At 45.6% G+C, this 18937-nt stretch overlaps 1 protein-coding gene across 3 annotated transcripts in view; it reads right to left on the bottom strand.

Moving 5' to 3' along the window:
• The window catches only part of tjp3 (tight junction protein 3), a 39907-nt gene extending 24594 nt beyond the window's left edge, over nucleotides 1–15313 (bottom strand). Inside the window, exons 1-8 of one of the 3 annotated variants that reach the window (XM_056275759.1) lie at nucleotides 15122–15313; nucleotides 5425–5481; nucleotides 3781–3905; nucleotides 3420–3522; nucleotides 2915–3215; nucleotides 1435–1538; nucleotides 961–1150; nucleotides 223–304 (exon numbers count right to left, since the gene is read on the bottom strand). In XM_056275759.1, coding sequence (XP_056131734.1) covers nucleotides 223–304; nucleotides 961–1150; nucleotides 1435–1538; nucleotides 2915–3215; nucleotides 3420–3522; nucleotides 3781–3905; nucleotides 5425–5472 — 953 coding nt within the window. In that variant the 5' untranslated portion in view covers nucleotides 5473–5481; nucleotides 15122–15313. Of the gene's footprint in view, nucleotides 1–222; nucleotides 305–960; nucleotides 1151–1434; nucleotides 1539–2914; nucleotides 3216–3419; nucleotides 3523–3780; nucleotides 3906–5424; nucleotides 5482–10614; nucleotides 11012–11672; nucleotides 12133–15121 lie in introns of those variants that run through there. The other 2 variants (XM_056275757.1, XM_056275758.1) reach the window with 2 other exon arrangements.
• Nucleotides 15314–18937: the final 3624 nt, after the last annotated feature.

Consider the following 18937-nt stretch of genomic DNA (forward strand, 5'->3'; position numbering starts at 1 on the left):
TTTGTCTGATAGTTATGTGTTACTCCTGGCTGTACAACGCATTGCCCCTCGGGGATAATAAAGATATCCTTCAAATTTATTACTTTTCATCTCAGGCCAGCTCAGGCAAACCTAAGTCAGAGGGCAGCCTGTGAAAACTCCCCAAGAATATGGTTTTGACCAGAAACAATAACAAACTAACAATCTGTGTCCAGTTAGGTGGGTATGTGTGTGTGTGCGTACCGGCGTGTACGTTTTTCTCTGGTTGGAGGACGGGACACTCTGTCTTTAGGAGATGGGATGTCTGTGTCAAGGTCTGAAATGTCTGGTGGGAAAAGACAAGGAGAGCAGGTAGTGAGATTAGAAATATTACTGACACTTAAAAAGCTCAACCTATCCTTACACGCAACCCCTCCTTTTTCTCGCAATTGTATCCGGCCAATTACCCCACTCTTCTGAGCCATCCTGGTTGCTGCTCCACCCCCTCTGCCAATCCGGGGAGGGCTGCAGACTACCACATGCCTCCTCCGATACATGTGGAGTCCCCAGCTGCTTCTTTTCACCTGACAGTGAGGAGTTTCGCCAGGGGGACGTAGCACGTGGGAGGATCACTCTATTCCCCCCATTTCCCCCTCCCCCCTGAACAGGCGCCCCGACCAACCAGAGCAGGTGCTAGTGCAGTGACCAGGACACATACCCACATCCGGCTTCCTACCCACAGACACGGCCAATTGCGTCTGTAGGGATGGCCGACCGAGCCGGAGGTAACACGGGGATTCGAACTGGCAACCCTTGTGTTGGTAGTCAACGGAATAGACCACCATGCCACCTGGACACCCCAACTCCAGCCTTTCTTATCCTGCTCTCCTTTCTCCATATATTCCCTTCATTATGTCTCTTTTCACTTTCTCTAACTCAAAACTGCTTTTACTTCTCCCTTGCTCCCAACACCACCCTCCATTCCCTATTTCCCTCTCTCACCCTCCAGTTCAGAGCTACTGTCTCTGCGGCGGTCCTCCTCGCTGTTGGGGGCACTGTCCTCCATCTCCGGTATGCTGACCAGGAACTTGCGATTGTCCCTGAGGACCGTCATGGTCAGCTTTCCCCGGCTCTTCTCCACCAGGTGCTTGGTCTCCAGCAGAGACAGGTTCTCTGTTGTCATGCCATTTATCTGGGTGAGAGATGATTGAATTTTTTTTTTGTTTAAAAAAAAAACGTGACAGAAAATCAGGAAAAATGCATCAATTATATTCTGAATGACTGCAACTTTTTGTTGATTGTTCATAGGATTACAGAATCACAATGATTGCAAACAGTTATTAAAATAAATTAGGCTACTGCAACATAAACTTGCTGTATCTTGGGCTAACATCATCAAGATAGAGTAGATGTACTGTGCGTTACAATTTCAGACAGCCATTCAATAGCCAGATAGTCAGGAGTCTTCAGTCTTACCTTCAGAATGAGGTCTCCCTCCTGCAGGGTGCCTTCCTTGGCAGCCAGGCCCGTTTCTGTCATGTGTTTAATGAAGATCTGGCTGCCGAGCTTTAACCCATACTCTACAGTCAGAGGATGATAAGATCAACCAGGTTGTAATTCAGACGGGATTAAGATCACCCCTTTATCCCGTATCCCTGTATGCCATGATTTATGCCTGGCATACACCAGAGGACATTCTGATCATTGAAAACGTCAGACTGCACACATTAGGACAGATTTCACACATTTCTTTTTGTCTTTCAGTCATCATAGTCCACACACTAGACAATTAAATTGAGATGGGGCATCACACAGTTGTACCCCCCCCTTTTTCCCTCCCCAATTGTACTTGGCCAATCACCCCACTCTCTGAGCCATCCCGGTCACTGCTCCACCCCCTCTGCCGATCCGGGGAGGGCTGCAGACTACCACAATGCCTCCTTCGATACATGTGGAGTCGCCAACCGCTTCTTTTCACCTGACAGTGAGGAGTTTTGTCAGGGGGACGTAGTGCGTGGGAGGATCACGCCATTACCCCCAGTCCCCCCCGAAGAGGTGCCCCGACTCACCATAAGAGACGCTAGTGCAGCGACCAGGACACATACCTACATCCGGCTTACCATCCACAGAAATGGCCAGTTGTGTCTGTAGGGATGCCCATCCAAACCGGAAGTAACACAGGGATTCGAACTGGCGATCCCCATGTTGGTAGGCAATGGAATAGACCGCTATGCTAACCAGACGCCCACACACTGTTATACTAACCATCAGTCAGAATCCCGACTGTCAGCTCTGTTTTATTTCTAAACCAGCAGTTGGTAGTCAATTTATAATTATTACGAGTTTCAAAATTTCTGCTTCTCAGTCAGCTTTGCGGTTTTAGCCCTTGTGGGTTTCTGATCCCCTCACACTACAGGAGTTTGAGTTGAAAATATCAAACATGTTTGATGTTATCGAGGTAGCCCCGAATGGCTTGAGTAAATTGGGGGTACAAATATTTAATCTGTAAATTCATCACGCTACAGGATAATCTGGGACAATAACTGGCTCAGGTCAGTTTAACATTGGAAATGCCCCTAGGATTTTCAAAAACAACTCAGTTATCTTCTAGTGTGTAGCAAGCATTAAACACTAGTACTACTGGAATGAGTGGGTCTAAGAGAGTAGGAATTTTGTCATGTGAATTTGTGGGGCAAGGTTTGGTTACCTGCATACTTTAAATCAGTGTGGTAAGATATAGAGCAACTCCAAATGGTAGGCCAGGCAAACAAGTTCACGTCCAACTGAAAACCTGGTATGTTTGGATGTATTTTAAATTTATCTTGGTGGGATGTTCCACTTGATGAGTACATTAATATGACATTGACATGGGGTTAGGGGATGATGAGTATCTGTTCTGCACATAAACAAGAACAGAGATGAACCGAGACTCAGCCCTCACTCTCCAACTGCTTACCATCTGCGAGTTTCTTCTTAACTAGAGTGGTTCTAATGGGTTTTTCAGCCACGTCCTGGTGCGGCAGTCTCTTATACCCAGAGGACATGAGTGGCAGTGTGTTTCCATGACCGTTACGCTCAGGGGTGGAGCTGCGGGGTCGAGCGTGATAGCGGTTATAGTCGCGGCCCTTGTCGCTGCCATCAGAGTAGCGTCGTGTCCGTCTGGTCGGTGGGTCCTTGTCCAGCAGGTTGGAGTGGGAGGCAGCTCGAGATGGCTTTGAAGTCGCTGGGATCTGGATCTTTCGAGGACGTTTCACTGTCTGAAGGAGGGAGATGGGGTGGGGTGGGGTGGGGTGGAGGAGATGTTAAGCTGCTATACAGAAATATCCCATTATCATATGTTTCTCTATTTTTAAGAGTCTGGGGGAAAACATGGCTATATAATGAGCTAACAACACAAACGCCTCTCCCAATGGCATAGGAATGAAAGAAAGATTTTTTTTTAGTTTTTGCTCCGTACTCACAATATTGGCTGTCTTGCCACATGCCTTGAGGTTCTGAATGGTGAAGTTAGAGTGGACGTTCTCCATAGACACTCCATTGACCATGGCAATCTGGTCTTTTGTGCTGTAGAGGGTAGGCAGAGATCACTCAGCTGTTAGCAAAGAAATACAAAATTGTATGTCCACGCATGTGTAAGTGTGTGAGAGAGTGTGTAAACATACTGTGGGGTCATTTTGGCTTCTATATTTTTTCCCCTTGCAGGTGCATTTACTTATGCATATGTGTCAGTGATCATGTGCTCTGTATGTATATGCATAAAGTCAGGTCTTTAAAAGCCCTGCAAGGAGCTGACGTCGGTAAGAGCGGTAGCAAACAACTCACAACAGCCTCCCCATGGCTGGTCCGTTTGGTAGCACATCAGACACCACCACGGCTGTGTCCCCAGTATCTGGGTGGGGCTTGTCCTTGCCACCAGATAGGGCAAAACCAAACCCTAACTTGGGGTCCTGTAATTGGGATAAGAAAGTGTAAAAGATGGGGGAGAAGGTCAGAAGATTACAGAGACGTAGAATGAAACAGAATTGACCTTTCGCAAAGTCCCGCCCCCCTTAGTTACTGTTGCTATGCCCGCCAAGCATTTCAGAACTATCCAGGAAGTAGCCGGAAAACACCAAAACATGAAGGAAGAAATCAGCGCATTGTGTGGGTAAAAGTAACAGTAATAATACGTTAGCTGTATTAGCTATCAATAAAAGCTAGTAGCAAGCTTAGTATTTTTGTTGATTTTGGATGGATTAAGCTGGCCATGGGGTCTGCTATACTGCGAAATCTATTGCCCACATTGCGCTTCTTGCGTTCTGGGTTTTGGTAAGGGAAGAAAATTACACCCCCTCCAAACTTTTCAGATATCTAGTATCCGATTTGCAGATCTCATAGGCACACCGTTTCAGCATTTTGTTGTGTGTTTGAAAGCTTGACGGACCGTTTGCTAAGGTAGGATTGGACAAGCACTGTTCTGGGGCGGTACTTTGCGAAAGGTCAATTGTGTGTGTGTGTGTGTGTGTGTGTGTGTGTGTGTGTGTGTGTGTGTGTGTGTGTGTGTGTGTGTGTGTGTGTGTGTGTGTGTGTGTGTGTGTGTGTGTGTGTGTGTGTGTGAAAGAGAAAAGGGAAATGAGAAAGATGTAAAGAGGGAGTTGGGAAAGCGAGAGAGAGAGTGGCTGTGTCCAAATACTTTGCTAGGTACTACACAGCAGCATATACTGCATACTAACAGTACTACATACTGTTTAGTATGTCCTATTCCATCAAAATGCTTTTTAATTTGTGGCATGAATATATTATACCGTCCTCCTAGAATCCTATATCTCTGTGGTAACCACTCAGTCGCCATTTTCTTCTGAAATATTGTCCAGTCAACTCATATTACATTTTTCAGTGAAAAAAAGTATACATCCAGGCATTTCCTTTCAATCTAGTATACTAAAAATGGGTTCTACGTACATCTTTGTGCTACAACCATAGTAAAGGAATTTGGACATAGCCAGAGAGAGAGAGCAATAGAAAAGGGAGGAGAATTAGGAAATAAAAGAGATTAAGAAAGAGGGAGAGAAAGAACAGCTAAAGGTAAAGAGGGATAGGGGAGTGATAGAGGGCGACAGGCCAAAGATCAACTGGAAAAGCAAATACGATAAAGACAGATGGAAGGTAAGTGGGGGAAGGAGGGGGAGGGGTGCATGTGGGGGAGATGGCGAGATAAATGGAGAAAGAGTGCATTCCATCCACACTCGACTGTACGGCCTGCACTAAGGAGCAGCTAGCTCTGGCTGCAGAGTGGCAGCAGGGCGTGTCCTGTGGAATTCTTGCCAGAGTCTCTCTTGTGAAACCGATAGCTCTGAAGCCTGGCCAAGCTCAACAAAACCTCCCCTGAAACAACACTGAAAGTGCCTGTGCTCCGTACCTTGTGGCTCGACTTTTGCCTTTGCACCAACACCTATCATGAAATGAGACCCAGACAAAGGTATTTACCTTGTTCAGCATTATCGTGTGCTGCTCCCATATCAGCAACTCCTCCATGCCTGGTTTCTGTAAAACAAAAACAAAAAACCAAACAAAAACAACAACACGTAAATCACCAGAGTTTGAAAAATAGTCAAAAGCTCCATGCTGTGGGATAGAAATATCTTACTGTGATAAAAGACAAAAACAACACAACACCATCAACATGAAACACGCCAAAACCAACCTACGTGGGATATGTAACCCAGGCTGTTGCAGTGACAACAGTTGTGTACTCAGAGGAGGTGTACGTCTGGGACTCTACAGTAATACAGCATGCTCGCACCTGTTTCATTCCTGTCTGACAGGTATGGGGGAGGGGCTAGCTGATGCATGCGCATGCACACGTACACACATGCACGCACATATGCACACAAAATGCACACATCCTTTATGTCTCGGTGACGCCGGTGACACAAGACACCCAGGCCTTGTTGGGTTAGCGTGCACATAGAAATACAATGAGAAGAGCCAAAGTGATCCCCTCTAAGACACGGAGAGTGTGGCTGTTGTACACACAGACTCTCTCTATTGGATGCTCTGTAAACAGATGAACCACTTGGCCCCGCAATCTTGGTGAAACGTTAGAGTGTTTGTAGACAAGCAAGCGTGCTTAGTCTACAGTCTTTTGTCATTCTGGACAGCATACTGGATGCATTTTCCAAACTGACACATTCTACCTTTGTTTTCAAGCTGCCACTTTCAGCATAAAGTGCTAATGTGCTTCTCTCTTTTCTTCTTTTCTCTCTCTGAATGAGGTCTTCTCCTTTCTCTTTTTCCGTGTATGTGAATGATGTGATGCGAGTCTCCCCTGTGTGCACGTGCAGTCTGTCCTTCCCCCAGGTTTCCATGGTGATGATGGTCACCACCTAGACACTGCTTGGCATCCTCCTTATCACATTTTTGTTTTATATATCTTATAAATCCATATAATTTTGTTATCTTGTTTTAATGTAATATCCTTCTCTCACTAAGATGTGTGACAAATTTGTATTTTTTTTTTTTGTTACATGGTGATGCTGGTTGCGTGACTCAGGTCCGATGGTGTCTGGATACTTCTTGGCATCCTCGTCATCATATGCTTCATATACACTCACTGGCCACTTTATTAGGTACACCTGTCCAACTGCTCGTTAACGCAAATTTCTAATCAGCCAATCACATGGCAGCAACTCAATGCATTTAGGCATGTAGACATGGTCAAGACGATCTGCTGCAGTTCAAACCGAGCATCAGAATGGGGAAGAAAGGTGATTTAAGTGACTTTGAACGTGGCATGGTTGTTGGTGCCAGACGGGCTGGTCTCAGTATTTCAGAAACTGCTGATCTACTGGGATTTTCACGCACAACCACCTCTAGGGTTTATAGAGAATGGTCCGAAAAAGAGAAAATATCCAGTGAGCGGCAGTTCTGTGGGCGAAAATGCCTTGTTGATGCCAGAGGTCAGAGGAGAATGGCCAGACTGGTTCGAGCTGATAGAAAGGCAACAGTAACTCAAATAACCACTCATTACAACCGAGGTACGCAGAAGAGCATCTCTGAACGCACAACACGTCGAACCTTGAGGCAGATGGGCTACAGCAGCAGAAAACCACAGTGGGTGCCACTCCTGTCAGCTAAGAACAGGAAACTGAGGCGACAATTCGCACAGGCTCACCAAAATTGGACAATAGAAGATCGGAAAAACGTTGCCTGGTCTGATGAGTCTCGATTTCTGCTGCGACATTCAGATGGTAGGGTCAGAATTTGGCGTCAACAACATGAAAGCATGGATCCATCATGCCTTGTATCAACGGTTCAGGCTGGTGGTGGTGGTGTAATGGTGTGGGGGATATTTACTTGGCACACTTTGGGCCCCTTAGTACCAACTGAGCATCGTGTCAACGCCACAGCCTACCTGAGTATTGTTGCTGACCATGTCCATCCCTTTATGACCACAGTGTTCCCATCTTCTGATGGCTACTTCCAGCAGGATAACGCGCCATGTCATAAAGCTCGAATCATCTCAGACTGGTTTCTTGAACATGACAATGAGTTCACTGTACTCAAATGGCCTCCACAGTCACCAGATCTCAATCCAATAGAGCACCTTTGGGATGTGGTGGACCAGGAGATTCGCATCATGGATGTGCAGCCGACAAATCTGCAGCAACTGCGTGATGCTATCATGTCAATATGGACCAAACTCTCTGAGGAATGTTTCCAGTACCTTGTTGAATCTATGCCACGAAGGATTAAGGCAGTTCTGAAGGCAAAAGGGGGTCCAACCCGGTACTAGCAAGGTGTACCTAATAAAGTGGCCAGTGAGTGTATATATATATATATATATATATATATATATATATATATATATATATATATATATATATATATATCCATGCATCCATTATCCAAACCGCTTATCCTGCTCAGAGTCGCAGGGATGCTGGAGCGTATCCCAGCAGTCATTGGGCGGCAGGCAGGGAGACACCCTGGACAGGCCGCCTGTCTACCACAGGGCCCACACACACACACACACACACACACACACACACACACACACACACACACACACACACACATATACACCTAGAGACAATTTAGTAAGGGCGATTCACCTGACCTAAATGTCTTTGGACTATGGGAGGAAACCAAAGCACCCAGACGAAACCCACGCAGACACAGGGGGAACATGCAAACTCCACACAGAGGACGACCCGGGACGACCCCCAAGGTTGGACTATACTGGGGCTCGAACCCAGGTCCTTCTTGCTGTGAGGTGACTGTGCTAACCACTGTGCCACCGTGCTATCCAGGAAAGGAATATATCACACAAAAAGTAGGCGAGGGAGAATGTATGTGTTTCTCCCCAGTTGTATCCGGCCAATTACCCCACTCTTCCGAGCTGTCCCGGTTGCTGCTCCACTCCCTCTGCTGATCGGGGGGGGGGGGGGGCTGCAGACTACCACGTGCTTCCTCTAATACATGTGGAGTCGCCAGTCACTTCTTTTCACCTGACAGTGAGAAGTTTCACCAGGGGGATGTAGCACGTGGGAGGATCATGCTATTTACCCCTTCCCCCCCTGAACAAGCACCTCAACCGACCAGAGAAGGCGCTAGTGCAGCAACCAGGACACATAGGGATGCCCGATCAACCTGGAGGTAACACAGGGATTCGAACCGGTGATCCCCATGTTGGTAGACAACAAAATAGACCGCTATGCTGCCCGGGAGCCCATTCGTCATATATTTTATAATTGCATTTTAAATCTGTTTTCCTCTTTCAATGTTGTATTGTGTAAATTGTGTACACACAACATCCATTGCACGTTGTCTGTCTTGGGAGAGAGATCCCTCCTCTGTTGCTCCCCCTGAGGTTTCTTCCTATTTTTTCTCCCTGTTAAAGGTTGTTTTTTTTTTTAGGGAGTTGTTCCTTATCCGATGCAAGGTTGTGTTGCTGTAAAGCCCCTTGAGGCAAATTTGTAATTTGTGACATTGGGCTATACAAATAAAACCGACTTGACTTAACGCGGTCCTCGAGACACTATCTCAAATCGCTGCACTGACATACCAATCATGATTGCCATTTACTGCATACCGACTCATTTCAAAACCCAAAAACACACACAGACAAGCAGGCTCTGCAAGACTAAGAGAGAGGCCTGCTCGCTCAGCGAGCAGAAACGGGTAAAGCCAGCCACTCTACTCTGGAGCACAGAGAGGTACTGTTATAGCTAAGCTTCAAAACAACCAGTCGTTCCCTCGAATACCGTTGAGAAGATAAAGGACGCAAGTCATGAGAAAAGGGCGTGGGGCACACACTGACACGGCAACCTGGAAAACTTCGAAAACCAGGAGTACAGGAGCGGCGTTAGTGACCTGTGAACAGTAGGCCATTTGTTTGACCAAGTTAATGATAAACCAAAAAAGAAGCAGAAAAGAATATGCAAGGCCATGGCTTGCTTGGCGCATGCTTCCTTAGTTATGCATCTAAACCGAAATACGTATCTGTTAGTTTTTATCTTCGTAGCTCTTTCTGGTTGTGTTCAGCCGGGAGTTGCATTGTGCAGGGTGCACAAGCAAGCTCAAACAACCCTTTCACTTGTCTTGGGAAAACAACGTATTAAATGCCTTTAATGACTATGTCTCGCAAATCAGTGTGGAGTGGACAGCATGTGTTTTCACAACTTCAGTATGTCAACTGGGATGCATGTGCACACATCCCTGTCAAAATACGTCAACGTGAAAGTAGTGTGCCATTAGTGGATATGCAAATGTCTGTGACGTTATCAGTCTTTAGGACTGGGGACTTCCCTGAAAATAGTCCAGCGTTCCTAACAACACAGCAGGCTTGCGAAGAATATGATTCAACACGTCATTTTGTGCACCAAACACTACACACATCACTCACAAAAATGAAATGATTCATTTTGAACTTTGGGGTTTTCGGCAGCACTTGGGGAGCAGAAATCTAAAAAATTACAATGACGGCTCACTAAGACTGTTTACACTTGGTTTTAAAATGCATTTTGGGCGATGGGATCACAAGTGGACAGCGAGACACACCGCCGTTTACACCCATGTCTATCATGCGTCTCCAAATGCATCCTGCTGATCACTTGCGATCAGATTTCGTTACTCCGAAGAAGATTTCCTGTTACGTCCTGGTCAGGGACGCACCAGGACACATTAAAATGGGTGGTAAAAAGATGGGTGGTAAAATGCGTCCCAGACCACCTTGGCAAATGGTTCGAGTAACCGGTTCACAAAACGTTTTGGTGGTCATTTACACTTGTCTTTAGTGCTGTCCACTTGTGATCCGATCACAAAAAAAATTGCATGTTAAAACCAAGTGTAAACGGTGTCTCGGGCTGCATACTAAGAAATGGCAGACTCAAACAGGAAGTGAGCAAGCCTTACAAACAGTGTCATTGCCTTTAACGAAGGCCTTGTTTAAGTCTCTACTGGCCTCTCTGAAGGTACGGTCCCTTCGAGCACTCCCTTTGTGGTTGTGGAGATCGTTACATGCTAGGATGCACCGCAGGTCTGTAACAACACAACATCAACCTTTGCTCACTTTTTCATCATGTGACGCTTATATTTTTCAGGTGCTTTCTGGCAGGTTGTGCAGCAGCGCACCACAGAACCATGAAGGCGTTGTATTTCTCAGTTCCCACTTACCTCTAGGTCTTTGAATTTAACTTCCATTTCCCACTGAGATCCCTATGAGCAGCAGCGCACACCTGCGGCCTCCTGTACTCAGCAAATAGTAAGCTTTCTATTTTCCATATGGTAACACCAAAACTAAAGATCTTGGGGGGAAAAAAAAAATCACAGATCCCACAATTTTCCACCTCTGCACAACTTCCTCCTCAGCTAAACCTTGTGCAGCTGACCCGGTGATGGCTGTTGTTCAGCTGAAACTCAATCTTTCTGGCTAATTAATAGCTTATGTGTCTAGCTGCTGTGTTCCTCTGTCAGGAGGGGGAAAAGAAGAGAAAAACATTCACAGAAACCCCACCTGGAGCGCTCCTCCCCCATCTAACCTTGCCCACTCTCACAGGCAGTGCACTCTCTATTGCCCTTTATTACCAGGGATTTAGGGTGGAACTGCAGTGACTTGCGCACGCGTGCGCGCACACACACGCACACACACTTTCCATGGTGAAATACCTTAAGTGTGATAGGTAATCATAAACCAGCGATGCATTGCTGTGTAGTTCAGGGTTGTAAATACCAGTGAGTGCGAGGTGATCTCAGACTTGAAACCAACATGATTTCAGAAATGCTGAGCTCATTTCAAAGAGCGATAAGTCAATATAGACCATATCAATAAAGAAAAGGCGATGTCGTGATCATTAATAAAGCTACTGTTAAGTTATATGAAAAACAAACATATTCTTCAGTCCTCCAGAGTGAGGCGCAGGAAAACAACAATAACCTGCAAAAACTGATCAGCAGCATTTAGGAGCCAATACACTACAATTTTATTGTAGGGGAAAATAAATTAGCTCCTTGATAATTTTGAGTTATTTTTTTGCACCATCTTCTTCGATTGAACAGATTGTGTGAAATTGTTTGGAAAGAGCTATACAAAGGAGTTACAATAATAGTAATGATCACCACAATCCAGTTAGAAAAGAGCAGCAATTCAACTTTGAGCTGAGCAAGTCAAGTGTGGAAAAGACTGGGACAGAATGGATGCTGTCCAACCCATTACTGTATCTGTCTCTACTTACAGGCACTATCAGGAGCGGTGGAGGAGCCTCCGGTGGCACAGAGCCAAAGTGCTTCATCAGTTTGATTCTCTGTGTCAGATTCATATTCAGATGTGTTATGACGCCCAGTGACGAAGTTGGTCACCTTCACCTCTGTTTCAGCTTACACACAAGGCAATAACTGCCCTGGTAGAGCTGGTACAGATTTACTGGTACATCTCAACTGGACATGGGCAAAGATGCTAGAGAATACAGTCCTGGAAAGAGAAAAATAGTCCACAGGAGAGACGCCAGGCAAAATAATAGAAACTCATTTGAGTTACAAATGAGTTTCCTTCTCCCAACATCCCACAGCAATGCTCTGGATCCAATTACTCCATTTTTGAGGGGATTACAGAGTCAAAAATGTCCACCGACAACCACGGTCAGCCCTGTGTGTAACTGTTTGGAGGTCTTTCCCACAGGGTTGCAGCAGCAGGTCCCAGGCTGCTGGCTTAGTTAAGTTGTGCCCGGCACCATGGTTACACAGGGGAATGAGAAGACTGGCCAGTTAATAATTGACAAGGGTGTTTGCTACAGTGTGGGCCTGTTTGCCCTGAGGAAAGTTGTTTTTTTGGGTTCCTTAACAGTCCCACACTGTTCTATGGTATCAGGAAAAAGCACAGTGGCAAACAGGGAATTTGGATTGCACACCCTAAACAAGAATGCATGCATACCCTTTAGTGCAGGTGTGCTGCAGTCACTCTACTGCATTACTTTTAAGTGCCCAGCCAACCAAGTGTACAGTTTGGCCTTTTACCATGACTTGTATCTTACTTTCTTGGGAAGTCAAGTGGAATGGCAATTAGGCATGTTATATTTGTGTACCTGAGCAGCGTATTTAGACTGATAACTACAGGACAGCTTAACCCACCTCACACTAGAGAACCCCCATCTGCAGTTATGAAAGTTTGGTTATCCTTAAAGAAAACCTGCCTTCCAAAGGAGAACGCAAACAACTACTTTTGAATAAGTCTTGCCAATATTTATGTTAAGTTGGATGGAACAACTGGCCTTTTGACTCCCTGGCCAGCAGTCACTGAATCATTAATAGGCCTGAGGGAAATACAGCAGAGCCAAAACATGCAGTGTTATATAAGAGAGGCCTGTCAGAGGAGAAAAGGAAAGAAGGGCTGTCACTCAAACAAATACTAGCAGGGTATGGAAGGTGAGGTGTGCCTCTTTCTTCAGCAGCTTAACTATCAGTCACGCTTGAGTAAGGACTGAACTGTGTCCAAGTTGCATAGATGACACACCATGGCTTACATCTGAAAAACCTTGCAAGTTTAAAGCTGCATGATTAATCTAATCACAATGTCAGCCTTTGCAATTATATATATATATATATATATATATATATATATATGTTATATAGTAATGAATTCGGGGGGCAGCCCGGGTAACCGCCACAGCCTGGGACATGAACCCGTGTCTCCTGCACCACAGGCGACAACGTTAACCAGTCGACTAAAGGGTCCGACCCGTTAGCCAAGGGCTAACGTGTCTACTTATCTGTGCACGTTACAATATATAGTATATATATAATATATACAATCATATATATCATGTATAATATATGATTATATAATATGATATATATTATATAATTATATATATATATATTATATATAAAGGCTGCGATTTAATTGAATAATAAAACGTGCGTGTGTGAACGTCTGTTTGTGCGTTGTCTGCATATCTACGCCCATAATTAAGAGCTGACCAATGACTGTTTAGGTATGTGCAGTCTGTGGTCACATGACTTCCGGCGTTTCTGTGTGCGGACGAGAAAGAAGGAAAAAAATGGATACCGATGACGAGCAGGTTAACGCCGATGAACTGGTGGCAAAACAAAAAAACGTGACCTCTGTTATATGGCGATATTTTGGATTCAAGCTCAGCGATATTGAGCATAAAGAGGTACTGTGTAAAACATGCAAAATGAAAGTCTCTACATGTCGCGGCAACACGACAAATTCGTATTATTTGTATATTGTAACGTGGACGGATCAGTAGACTCGCTAGCCGCTGGCTTACAGTTCGGAACTGGTTAACGTCGCCCGTCGTGCGGGAGATCAGGGGTCGCGTCCTGGCTGCGGCGGTTCCTGGGCTGCCCCCCGCATTCGCTACAGATATGTATATCTGTTGATATCGCAAACCGCGATACTGTCCACAATAATCGCAATATGACTTTTTCACCAAATCGTCCAGCACTACTTAAAACCACTGGTTTACCAACACGCAACCCTGAGCCCCATGTACATACAAGCTATTTTTTTGGGGTCCCAATTCAGTGTGGCTGTGACAAATAAAAAAAAAATCCTTCACAGCGTATAATTACAGAAACCACCACTTTAAAATTTCACCAGCTGTTCCGTTATCGTACGAGTACTTTTAGGCGACTTCTGACGCCGACTTTCATATGTGTCAGAAGTTCACCAGAAATGGCAAAATGTCTGCGCAAATACAGCGCCCTGGAAAACAAACAACTCCAGTGGTTTACAGAGGGGTTGTAGTTATATGGGGCATTTTAGCTTCCGCTCACCGGTGGAATGAATCATAGTATTATGTACACCCAAACAGTGTTTCCGTATTGCAAACACCCACTTTACCCTGACCCTATCCATCTCCCCACTCAGCCGAGAGGAAACGTCACACAACACCCTGAAGAGGAACCGAGGTTGCAAACCAACGCAGGCGATGCTTCTCGGTAACCGCCTGTAATGGCTCCCAAATCTAATTTCTAAACTGGGGATTTAATTTCGGTATCCTCATGAATTATCACTGTGATCCAAAAGAAAACAAGACATGTACATTAATAATCTTGAATAAGATGTGACACCCCATCTTTACAGCAGCACTAACTTCGTAGTCTTGTTCCCAGGTCTGCACAGAGAACACGGCGGACGATGAGGACAGACGCAGCTGGTTGGGAATGCAAACACGAAACTATTGTGAAACTTTATGGTAGGCAGAAACCCAACCTTTGTGGCAGAACCAGTAGGGTTAGACCAGTCGAAGTGGGGTTATGCAGCTGACAGCCTCCCCGCCCCCCCCCCCCGCGCGCGCACACACACACACACACACACACACACACACACACACACACACACACACACACACACACACACACACACAAATCATTGCATCCGATTTTTTAATCCATCAGACACCCTTTCTGCTAACCAACGTTAGCTATTTTTGCCATGACACCCACAGTAATGTAACATGCTAGTATCACTGTGTTGTGAGCTACCTGCTGTATATTTCTTAAAAAAAAAGACAACTAAAAATAGAATAAAATGGTTCAGAGCAGGAAGCCCCCTCGTTAAACCACTCTGGCAAACAGATTCATCACACTAGCTTAACTTCAGGCTAACCTCCCCTTGACAGATCGCATGTGCGATAATGGCAACGCAAACGCACCATACCTGTACAGTTCTTGGTAACTTCCGGAATATTTGGCCGAATCTTAAAAGAAAAGAAAAGAAAGAAAAAGTTCACTCGGCCGCTTCTGTACACCGCTTTCTGTTCCGCTCTCTGTTGATTAGACGCGAAGGTTTCAACTGGTTGAAAAGTGCCCAACTTTACCTAAACTGAAATAAAGGAGTGTCGTTGGTAGGGGAGCGTACAGGTGAGTTTCGTGACGTCACACGTCACGGCGTCAGTCCGCGCTCTGTGAATGTCCCTCCTCTGTGTTATCTCAGGTGCCCCCCCCCTTCACCCACACGATACTCCACATCCTGCCGGCGTCTGAGCAACGGCGGAGCAGAGCAGAAGTCTCACGGTCACCGTGGTGGCGGTGGAGGGGGGCAGTGTTTTGGAATAGGCCCCTTTAAACCTGTAGGAATATTTAGATATTAAATCTCGTACCCCCCCCCCCCCCGCTTGCTCATTTGCCATCCCTCTCATGTTTTTTCCATTTCAATGTGCGGTATTGACATTTAAGTGACAATGAGCTGTATTGGCACAAACCTGAATTTGAATCTGACAAAATTGACATTTGAGTTGCCAAAACGTTTAGGAACAAACACATATTTGTAAACAACGAGTTTAAATTCTTGGGGTCAACTGTCCAAAGTAACGGGGAGTGCAGAAGAGAGGTGAAGAAGAGAGTGCAGGCAGGGTGGAGTGGGTGGAGAAGAGTGTCAGGAGTGATTTGTGACAGAAGGGTACCAGCAAGAGTTAAAGGGAAGGTTTACAAGACGGTTGTGAGGCCATGCACAGAACAACTAGACTACAGATCCTGTTTAAGAAAGTAATAAACGCCGTCTTTGATCCCTCGCTCTTTACATGGCCCAAACGACAACACTGTATGTAGGCTTTGACGGGGAGTCGAGACTCCAAGTATCAGTCATCCATCCATCTATCCATCCATTACCCAAACCGCTTATCCTGCTCAGTCGCCCAGAGAGTCGATTATTATTTGAATCTATTCTTTTACTCTATCGGTTCTATTGTATTATATGGTTTGATTGTTTTTGAAATCGAATGAAAGAAATTATTGTTAATATCCTTTGTTGATTCTGGGGCCTAGTCGAGTTCAAACCGGATAATGCGTCCGGCAGTAGCACCAAATGGACGTTAGATGGCGCTAATGGCATGTCCGTCAACAAATGGGTTGAATTTTATTTTGAATAAATCTGGATGGAGCACGAATTTTCCAGTTTTTAAACGGATTCGGGGGAAAGTTTAGGTCTACAGATGCCCCATTTTGGCTGCACATTATGTCTGTCAACACACACACACACACACACACACACACACACACACACACACACACAGGGGACAAATATGTGGATTTTGACAAAAAAAAACTTGAATGAAAGAAGACAGAAAACAAAGGTGAAACTAATTCAGATTTCCCTAACCACAGGAGACCATCCCCCCACAGTGCAGGGAACCATCAACTGGCTGACGACCTAAATGGGTTTTACTGCAGGTTTGAAAAGCAAACTTTCACACCCCTCCCCCTCTCCAGCCACAGTACACAACCGACTGCACTCCCTGCCAGCCACTCTCCTCTCCACACTGAACCCCCATCCCCACTCAGGATCTGTGTTGAGAACGTGTGCTAGCTCTTCTAGAGACAGAAGACCAGGAAGGCACCAGGCCCGGATGGCGTTTCAACCTCCTGTTTTAATGTCTGTGCAGACCAGCTGGCCCCCATTTTCACACTGATCTTCAACAGATCACTAGAGTTGTGTGAAGTCCTCTCCTGCTTCAAGAGCTCCACTATCATCCCGGTCCCCAGGTGTAAATGACTATAGGCCCATTGCCCTAACGTCTGTGGTCATGAAATCCTTTGAGAGACTGGTGTTGGCCCACCTGAAGGAAACCACAGGCCCCCTGCTCGACCCCCTGCAGTTTGCCTACCAAGCAAACAAGTCAGTGGGTGATGCAGTCAACATGGGATTGTTCTAGATCTTCCAACACCTCAGCTCCCCAGGGACATACGCAAGGGTCCTGTTTAGCATTCAACACCATCGTCCCAGATATCCTCTAGTCCAAACTCACCCGGCTCACTGCACCAGCCCCCATCTGCCAGTGGATTAAAAACTTCCTGACAGAGGTGGCAACTGGTAAAGCTGGGGAAAATCACATCCAGCACCCAGACAATCAGCACTGGCACCCCCAGAGATGTCTGCTCTCCCTTCTATTCTTCTCCCTCTACACAAATGACTGCACCTAAGGTGACCCATCTGTTAAACTCCTGAAGTTTGCAGACAACACAGCTATCATTGACTTTATCTGGGATGGTGATGAGTCTGCATATAGATGGGAGGTTGATCAGCTGGCTCTCTGGTGTGGCCATAACAACCCGGAGATGAACACGCTCAAAACAGTGGAGATGACAGTAGACTTCAGTAGGAGCCCCCCCCCCCCAACACTGCTCCCCTTCACCATCCTCAACAGCATGGTGTCTATGGTGAATACCTACAGATTTCTGGGTTCCACAATCTCCCAGGACCTAAGGTGGGCATCTGACATAGGCACAATCATCAAAAAGGCCCAGCAGAGGATGTACCTTCTCTGCCAGCTCAGGAAGTCCAACCTGCCTCAGGGAACTGCTGATTCAGTTCTACACTGTAATAATCCAGTCTGTCCTCTGCACATCCATCACTGTCTGGTTTGGTTCGGCCACCAAACAGGACAGGGACAGACTACAATGGACAGTTAGGTCTGCAGAGAAAATCATTGGTGCCAACCTGCTCTCCATTCAGGACTTATACACCTCCAGACTCAGGAAATGGGGAGGTAACATCACTGCAGACCCATCACACCCTGGTCACAACCTGTTCCAACTCCTCCCCTCTGGCAGGTGCTACAGAGCACTGTACTCAAAACAACCAGATATAAAACGTTTCTTTCTGCAGGCTGTCATTCAAATGAACACTGTCAATAAATCCAACCATTTTGTAGTATATACTGTACTGTACATTGTACGTATACCGGTACGCTGTCATGTCCATCTACCTCAGGCATGTATGTAAGTAACCTAACATTTATTTCAGCATCTCTGATATATTCTCTGCACCATTGCACCTTATCACCTCTTTTCTAAGTCAATCCTTGTGTATATATCTGAAGATTGTTGTGTTGTAGTGTTGTTATTCTATGTTAAGTACACTGAGAGCCATGAACCCGGAGTCAAATTCCATGTTTGTGCAAACCTACATGGCCTATAAACATGATTCTGATTCTGATTCTGTCTTTAACCAATTAAGCCGTCTTACTTGGTCAATGGGGTATAGGTTAATACATGTTAAAAAAAATGACTTCTGGTGAGGGATTTCCAAATAGAGCATTCCTGTCAGACAAGCAAATCTGTCGCATCAATCTACAGTTTAAAGGGCAGAGAGTTTCCAGGGGTCAGTTCCTCCCTTTGTGCTCCGTGGAGGTCATGTGCAATTACGTACCAACAAATCCCCCTCATGTTCCCTTCACTTTAACCCCAACTACATCCGACCTTATCATGAGGTCTGTACCTGGACATGTTATCTGGATGATGGGCAATACCCATCGTGTTCTTTGCATCTACGACTGGTATTTATTTACGTGTTGTCTCTCTACCTGCATTCTGTCTTATCCAGATAACAAGCCTGGATGCAGATCACATGTTTATACCGGGTGTAAACCAGGTCTATATGACTCAAGTGACAGAAATTTCACCCACTATAGAAAACTGTACAGTATAAGGGTTTATTTGTTTAAGGCTTGGTGACTGACGCATGAGCAAAAAAAAA

Source organism: Lampris incognitus, chromosome 3 (genome assembly GCF_029633865.1).
Source record: "Lampris incognitus isolate fLamInc1 chromosome 3, fLamInc1.hap2, whole genome shotgun sequence".
Classification (NCBI taxonomy): Eukaryota; Metazoa; Chordata; class Actinopteri; order Lampriformes; family Lampridae; genus Lampris; species Lampris incognitus.